The sequence below is a fragment of the Dendropsophus ebraccatus genome, chromosome 2, assembly GCF_027789765.1.
Source record: "Dendropsophus ebraccatus isolate aDenEbr1 chromosome 2, aDenEbr1.pat, whole genome shotgun sequence".
NCBI lineage: Eukaryota > Metazoa > Chordata > Amphibia > Anura > Hylidae > Dendropsophus > Dendropsophus ebraccatus.
This window is the reverse complement of record NC_091455.1, coordinates 36,616,986-36,625,866: the sequence shown is the minus strand read 5'-3', so window position 1 is coordinate 36,625,866 and position 8,881 is coordinate 36,616,986. Positions and strand designations below refer to the sequence as shown.

General features: G+C 42.3%; 1 protein-coding gene across 1 annotated transcript in view; it reads right to left on the bottom strand.

Moving 5' to 3' along the window:
* Window positions 1-8,881, bottom strand: part of STK3 (serine/threonine kinase 3) — a 178,051-nt gene that overhangs the window by 84,556 nt on the left and 84,614 nt on the right. Inside the window, exon 9 of the mRNA XM_069957356.1 lies at window positions 730-928. Coding sequence (XP_069813457.1) covers window positions 730-928 — 199 coding nt within the window. The remainder of the gene's footprint in view (window positions 1-729; window positions 929-8,881) is intronic.

Below are 8,881 nucleotides of genomic sequence, written 5' to 3'. Positions count from 1 at the left end.
TACTACAATATTCTTATATTTATTGTTTTCAGAATCTACAAATGTGAGGTCCAGCAACATGATTTTTAGTCTTTTGTTTTATTCAGGAAGTATTAAAGGGGAACAGGAAAAAAAAATGTTTCATATCGGCTGGTGTTAGCAATTCATATAGATTTAGAATTTACTATTATTAAAAAATCTCAGGCCTTTTAGTACTTATCAGCTGCTGTATGTCCTGTGGGAGGTGGTATATTCTTTCCAGTCTGACACAGTGCTCTCTGCTGCCACCTCTGTCCATGACAGGAACTGTCCTGAGCAGGAGACATTTTCAATGGGGATTTGCAACATACAGCAGCTGATAAGTACTGGAAGATTCAAGATTTTTAAAGAAAAGTTAATTACAAATCTGTTTAACTTCCTGAAACCAGCTGATTTAAAAGAGAAAAAAAATCACTGGAGTCCCCCTTAAAGTGATAAAACAAAAATGGAAATATGACTAATCAAACTGATGTGGAACGTCCTTATTCATAGGTTAAAAATATATTAATTGTCTGTACATCTTTCTGTGTAATAGGGATGTGTAGCTGATAGATGATCACCGCACAGGGTCGCACAAACAATCCAGCATTCATTTTGTGTGGCTCTTCTCACCCAATGCTAGAAACATGTAAAGCATTGTGCATGGTCAAGCCATTACTAAAATAAGAATTAGTAAACCTGCCCGAGGATTAAGACCTGTATAAAACCTACTTTTCATAGTGCCATCTTCTTCCTCCTCCTCTTCTTCATCACTGTTAATTACCATGGTACCCAGATCAGACTCCAGCATGGTACTGTTATGCTCGATCATGGTTTGAGCACCTTCGCTCATCGTGCTGGCCGCCCTCATGGTCCCGGCGCTCTCAGAGCTGGTCTTGACCATCGTGTGTGAGTCGAGCTCGTCTTCCTCCTGCAACACACACACAAGTCATGAACATAAAGGGTTACCCATCCTCCGATTAGCTTTCATAGGAACTCTCCAAAAGGCCTGTGTGCCTGAGACTAAAGATTAGTTTATATAAATTTATTTTGCGTAAACCACATCACAAAAACCTCAAGCCTTCCTATAAACACTAAAAAGTTTCATGCTGGAAAAACAATGAACTTTAACCACACGTTTTATTGCGCTGACTACTTCTCCGGGTCATAATTTACAATTAAAAAAAAAAAAAAAAAAGACAATGGGGCTGGAAAGCGCAACGGGAGGCACCTCTATTCTGCAAGCGTTAAGTGTGAGGTGAATTTATGGAGGCTGCCATATTTTACTGCTCTCTCATCCCAAGAAAAAACAAGCAAGACATTTTTAGTAACAGAAAAGATCTGCTCAGCAGATGCTGGGGGAATTGTTGAAAGGAACAGATTCCAGCATTGGATACAAGAGCATTTCCAATCAGTGGCAGTAATGTTCCTGGAATGCAAAGCCGAACTGATGATAATCCAGTGTATGATTCATACGCCCCATATGGAGCACAAATATTTAAAGACAAAAGGAAAGACGTTGCTTCTCCCACACGGTTTCATTATACTGTTAGTGGAGTTGTGTTTACAATGGAAAAGTATGTCCGCTACAAGCTAGTGCTGATCTGCATTATTAGGACACAGGTATGATCAGCTGAGCTAGGTATGGGGTAGTGCAATCTAACCTGAGGCTACTCCTTTCTCCATCCCCCATGCTTTACACTGCAGCTTTGCCGCTATGAACACGCTGCTTACTAAAAGCATAGGTCTACAGTATACAGTGTGATACTGCATAATACTATGGTACTATCAGGGTATGTGCACACTACGGAATTCGAGCAGGTGGCGGAATCTGCCTGACCATAGAATGAAGTCTATGGGACAGGTGGAGAGTGAAGCGAGTGGAGGAATCTGCAGGCAGTTCTCCGTGTGATTTCCGTAGTGTGGACATACCCTTAGAACCGGTCATTACACGTGTAAAAATGTCTGTATTTAGATCCAGAAAAAGTGCTGAGAAAATTTTAAACTTTAAAATAATTTCAATTAATTAAAAAAAAAAAAAAAATGTTAAAAAACTAATGGATCCATGTGTGTTTCTGGGTAACTCCATAACAATTATTATGAATCCTATTAGGATATAGTGATCCACTCTGGAGGGGATTGATCCTCAGTGTAGAGATCCAGTTCTAACAGGTAAAGGAATATGGGAGAAAGATATGCAAGGTGGCTCTACTGTAAAAATGCTCTCTCTAGTGCCACCTACAGGTAGTTATCCTATAAGGCCCATATAGAAGCCTTGAAGCATTACTGGTGAGATTCTGGCTTGGCTAACATTCCTACTGTTCAAATATGCAAAACAAGAGTCCGTGGAGCCTCAGTTACGAGTCTCAAAACACGGGATATTCAGATATCTGTAGCCTGTTGCCAACGGGGTGCCTCCATGATAGGGAGAGCACCACACCACCCTGATAAATAACCCCTTAGGTCCCACTCGGTTGTGAGTATTGGAACATAGACAGGGAAACAACAGGGTGGCCCCTTTTGTCAATGTCTAACTCAAGGTGCGAGTATTGCGATCATGACAAGGGCTTGCAAAGGCAGGCTTCCACCCACAGACAGCCGTTTTGGGGTGTTTGCCCCTCGTCAGTGTGGGGTAGGATTCTGGCTAGTTGGGGCAATGAAAAATCAACCAACAAAACAGTAATCACTGAACTCAAGGAGAACAGCGAAAAAAAAATTCCTACTGTTCACCCATGAAACTAAAGAGCTACCTGGCAGAAATTAGTAGGATTGAGCAATGTATGTATGTATGTATGTATGTATGTATGTATGTATGTATGTATATATATATATATATATATATATATATACACACATATATACATACACACACAAATATAACTTGACCACTGTCACATCTACAGATTTGCATTTTGATAGAGACCATGAACAAGAAAAACACATAGCTAACCATAATCTCACCTTTTCCCTAACACAGTATGATAGGTCTTCTTCTGCACCCCACAACACCTCCACAAAAAGTCTCAGTTCTTTAGATCAGCATTTATACACCTCCTCTTTGATAATGTGTGATAACTGTGCATGCAGTTCTACATTGTAACACTAGGTGGCACCATAAAACAACAAACTAATCTAGGAGACTAGGATCAAGAGAATGAATGTGCAGAAGGAAAGTTAATCTGAAAGTGGGCTCATGTGACTGTGTGTCTGTGCGATCCCTTTAATTTCACTTTAACCTATCAATAATCAGTGAATGTAAATAGCCTCAAGAGACTGTTGTCTATCGATTAAACCTGAAGAGCTGTCATAAATGGGTCTCGTGACCTGTGCCAACGTCAGACTGAAATCAATTTCATAGAATAGTTTTCCCTTTTGATTCCTGCTGCTGGAACTCCAATAATCATCTCTAATCATGGATGTAATCCAGCAACTTGTGATCAGTTCTCCTGCAGCGCCACCACAGGAGATATGGAGCATTACACTACTTCTAAATCAAAGTAAAGGACAGGTGCCCTAGAGAAACATGTTCTTTGTAGCCGCTGGCTAAGTGTCCCCGTCACTGTCAGGATAGGTCATCAATTACTGATCGAGAGGTACAAACAGCCAGCACCCCCAATGATCAGCTCCCACACTACACACAGTGTACAGGGTCGGAAGCAGCTGTCTCCACTCACTGTGTAGTGGTGGTGCCCTGGAACTGCAGCTCAGCTCCTGCTCAAGGGACCGGCAGCTGAGCTGCAGTAACCAGGTCCGACCATTGTACTGTGAACCAAGGCAGCGGCTTCCTGCCCTATGCACTGTGCAGTTTGGGGGCTGATCAGTGATTGGCATTCTACTGTGTGGATTGCCTGGAAACCCCTTGCCCGAAAGTTCCTGTCATGGACAGAGGTGGCAGCAGAGAGCAGTGTGTCAGACTAGAAAGAATTCCCCACTTACTGCAAGACATACAGCAGCTAATAAGTACTTTAAGACTTAAGATTTTTAAAAGAAATAATTTACAAATTTATATAACTTTTTGACACCAGTTGATCTGAAAACTGGTACCCCTTGGTAAAAGAAAAAAAAATAGCTCTAAAACAAAATAATAATAATAATAGGAAGAAATAATAAGTGAATAAATAAGAGTGCAGTATAAGAGAACAAGGCTCTTTAAGGTGACGGCAGGAGCCGGTTACACGGTGCTGCTACACTGGGTACATCTCGGCGGTGTGAGCGCTATGATGGAAACGCCTTGTGACAGGCTGACATGTTTTGATAGGTGCTGAGGTAAGTAAACAGATTTTTTTAATTAGCAGAAAACGGCAAGCAAAGTATTCTACAGGGGGGGTAATGGAGATCTGAACGTCTGGATGTTAGTTTAAGCATACTGACTATGACTGGCCTCTTCTCGAGAATTTTAATTTTTTGGATGGGATTTTGATTCAGGAGGTCAAGCAGCTGTGCGGTGGAATGTATCACAATCAGACCTCAGTTCATGACAGATTGCAGGGAATACCGCCAAATATTTATTACCTTAAAGAACAGGGTCACTCGGCTTTGTTTTTTCTGTGTTCTCGCTGCATACTGAGGACTAAGTTTACCCCCCGAATGTTTCCTTCGCTTTATCCACTTATAGGAATGGAGGCAACATGTACAAGTGGGGATGCCAACTTATACAGAGGAGAAATGGTGTAAAATAAGAGGAGCCGTGTACTGCGGCCTGTACCGGTCTCAGGGGCCTGACATGAACACTGCTGATTACTTTTTGAGGTTTTGCTATAGCATGTGTAATAGTATATAAAATAGAGATTCATATTCCCAAACTGAGGGCGTGGGATGGGATAATACATGGCGAGGTGGTGTGGGATCTGGGCGACAATCCTTGTAGGAGAGGTAGGAAAGGATGTAGTGGTTAGCGCCCAACTTTCCCAAAGGTAAGAAAAAAAATGTCGACATCTTAAAGCAAATGTACCATCAGCTAAATCTTGTTGGGCTTCTTTTTGGGCGCAGTCTTTTTGAACCACCGCCCGGTTTATTCCCAAGCAGAGACTTGCCAGCGTACTGGTGGTAGGCCTGCTGACCCCAGTGTGACGAAACCCCCTCTACTCTGTGACGTGGCTCCATCAGAATCAATGGAGCTGCATCACAGAGGGGAGATTGTCACACTGGGGGCTGGTGCTCAGGAATAGACTGGCATCCCTGCACTGGCGCCAATCCTTTAATGTATAAAACCTATAGAGATGTACGTGAAGGTACATTCCCTTTAAAGAATACCTTTCATTCAAGGCTTGAACTCTTGTCTCAATCGCTCTGTGTCATTAAAACCAGGCTGGTACCATAGACTTTTATTGTATGAACTCCCCCTTGCATACTAATAGTCCCCCTTGCTTGCTAATAGTCTGTAAGCTGATGCATGCGAGCAGGGCCCTCACTCCTCATGTATGGATAATTATATGTAGATCTCTGTAATGTCTGAATTCTGTCTATGTATGTAGAATTGTAGAGTGCTGCGGAATCTGTTGGCGCTATATAAATAAAAATTATTATTATTAATGCATACGATAAATTGTAGCCCGATACTATTCATATAGTACCACTCTGTTAAATCATCATTTAACATACTAGAAGTGTAATTTTTTAGTGACTGTTTATTATGTGGTCTCTCTAGAAGCTGAAGAAGTTGGATGCAGCCCTAGAGTGTCCTGGAAAACATGGATACAGTCTATGGTCTATGGCTGTATCCATGTTTTTCAGGCAGCCTTAGGGCTGCATCCAACTTCTTCAGCCACCGGTAATCTAATGCTGAGAGGAGAGAGTGTGCTCGAGGTTTGTTCATCTCTAGCTCTGTAGCCAGAACTCCAGCTAAAATTTATCAAGAAGATGATTTAAAGGGGTAATCTCTGGTGGGGCCCTTGTATGGACGGTCCCTTCACTAGTAATACATTACCCAGTAAAATGAGGTTAAGATGTACCTGTCATTTCATTAAATTTTAAAAACCTGCCAGGTTTTATATTAAACCTTCAGAGCAGTGACCAGGTGATTTTAGGGTTCTCCCAGCTTGAACCGAATGTCCGAGAGTCCCCTCGAACTCAGCTGGATTCCTATAGTAGACCGTTATTTCCTCCCTTTATTCTGTAGCCAATCACAACACAGCAGTACGTATCACATACTCTTCTCTACTATACAGTTAGTGCTGGTTAAAGTGCACTGTGCAGGGCTAATGCTGGGCTAATGATTTATTATACATGGCATGTGAGGGAAGAAGAGGTTACTGATGCACTGCTCTTGCAATGTGCTATTAAAAAGCAAGGAAGGGTTACACTAAGCCCTGCAGTCTTGCTGTGACTGTTACTAGAGACAGACTTCTCATAACAATAAGCAATAGACAACAGATTTCCAAAAAGAGAGACACCTGGTGGCCAAGACTTGAGGTGGATATTCTGAGGAGTCATATTTAGTAAATGAAGGTATCAAATTGGGAGAAAATACTTGAAATTTTCCACTTAAAGCAAATGTACCAGCAGTACATTTGCTTTAAGTTTTGCACATGGAGAACAGCGCCGGCACGAGAAAGCCAATGCTGCGGTCCTCTTTTTTAAACCGCAGCCCAGTTCCGCGTATGTCGCCATTCTAATCTCGGGAACCGGCCAGGGGTGAAGCACCCATTTATTCCCCTCCATAATCTCAGGTTATCTCAATACCATCTTCTATGCGCACCTCTAGTCCGCTCCTTATACAACAGCCATACAGGACTTCTCCTGTGCGCCCCCCCATATATTCTTCACTACCCTAAAACACTATGCCTCCTATCTCTGACTCCTCTCTCCCTCTGTATCAGTCATATATTTATTGGTTTCTGCCACATACTATATATGTATGATATGTGCAGCATAACAAGTAAGGGAGAATTAAACTCTAGGCAGATACTGTCCACCTGAAAACTATTCTTCAAAGTTGCCAACTATGATGTAAGCTAAGATAGCACGGCTTGCGAGGCTTTGCTGTACCATTACCGCTATAACATCAGTAGTAATATTTACTTGTACTGAAAATGTAAAATCTAAACATGGGAAAAGCGTGACAGGAAGGCGAATTACACATTACACAGACACGCAGCAAGCTCCCTGACTCCCTACCACATAGGTTCCAACCTGTCCAGCTTTTTTTACTTTATTTTCTGCAGAACTAGAAATGTCAGCCTTTTCCTGACTACCTTCCCGACGCACAGCATTACCAACACAAACATAATGACTGCACTTCCTAACAATGAAACCATATCCTCTTGAAGTGCCCAGTTATCTGGATTAGAGGACATGGTTGTTGCTGATGATGATGCAGATCATCCCGCTGATTAATCCCGCTGACATGGTGCCAGTAACCATTCCCTACATGCCGTCTGCTCCCCGGCAGAAACCGATCCTGTAATGACTGGTATACACCGTGCAGACGGCCGGCGCATTTCTGGCTAGGGCTTTTAGGTAACAGGTTGTATAGTCAAGAAACTGCATTGATATAAATAATCATATGTAAGCTGCTATTAACCTATGGGAAAGAATCCAAAAAAAAAGTTTTTCTGAAACCCGTCTCAAAATATTTTAAGAAATCAACAGGGGTTGTGATACCAAGCAGTTTTCCAATATAATCACTTATTGTATTTAGTTTTCTTTGTTTAAGGGTCTGTCCACACGTACAATCTCGCTGCGGCAGTTCCCTGTCACTACATACTTGCAACTGTGTCAAAGACCGCTGTGAGTATGTAATTCTGTCGCCCCCTTAACCCCTTCGGCTCCCGCTCTGCTGCGTGTATACATTACCTCTCTTGTTGCATGAGGTCCCAGCGTACTGCTCTCCCGCCCAGCCAATCAATGTGTTGCCCAGCCGCAGCCACTGATTGGCTGGGTGGGAGAGCAGGAAGCCGGGACCCCATGCAGCAAGGAGAGGTAATGTATACACGCAGCAGAGCGGGAGCCAAAGGGGTTAATGGGGTGGAAGAATTACATACTCGCAGCGGTCTTTCAGACGACTGCGAGTATGTAGTGACAGCAAACTGCCAGGACCTGCGAGTCTGTACGTGTGGACAGACCCTAAATCAATATTATATATATATGGGCAAGCTGAGGTCCATGCTCCCTCCGTGCAGATACTTTGTCTTTCCTCTATTCAAAAAGAAAAAGAAAAAAAACAAAAAACACAGAAAGTTCCAGTCCTTTGTGCGCTCTCACAAGGAAAGACACCTGTTCATCGTGCAGGTTGTATATCAACTGAGAGCAATAACTAATGGTGCGTTTACACTTAACGATTATCGTACAAATTTGCGCGATAACGATCGAATTCGAAAGATAATCATACGTGTAAACGCAGCGAACGATCATACGACGAACGATACATCGCGCATTTTGATCTTTCAACATCTTATCACATCGGAGTTTGTCGTTCGCAAATCGTTCCGTGTGAACAGTCGTTCGCCGATTTAACCAATGTGTGAGATAGGCTTAAGCGTTCGCAAAACGATCGCACAACGAATTTTCCGTACGATATATCGTACCGTCTAAACGCTGCTCGTTATGGAAAAAAAACGTTACTCCGACATCGTTAATCGTACGATCGCGCCAATTATTGTTACGTGTAAAAGCAGCATAAGGCCAAATATACAATTAAAGTGTCAATGTCGTTTTATTTATTTTTTATTTATTTTGCAGAAATCAATAGTCCAGGCGATTTTAAGGTACTTTGTAATTGGGTTTATTAGCCGAAAAAAAGCATTTCTTATCATGAAAAAGCAGTTTGAAGCTCTCCCCCCTGTCTTCATGGTTCTCTATGTAGAGGAGAGGGGTGGAGATGAGGCACCAAAATAGGACAACAAAGAGATAATTTACAGCTACATCACCGGCTATCTCCTCTGAC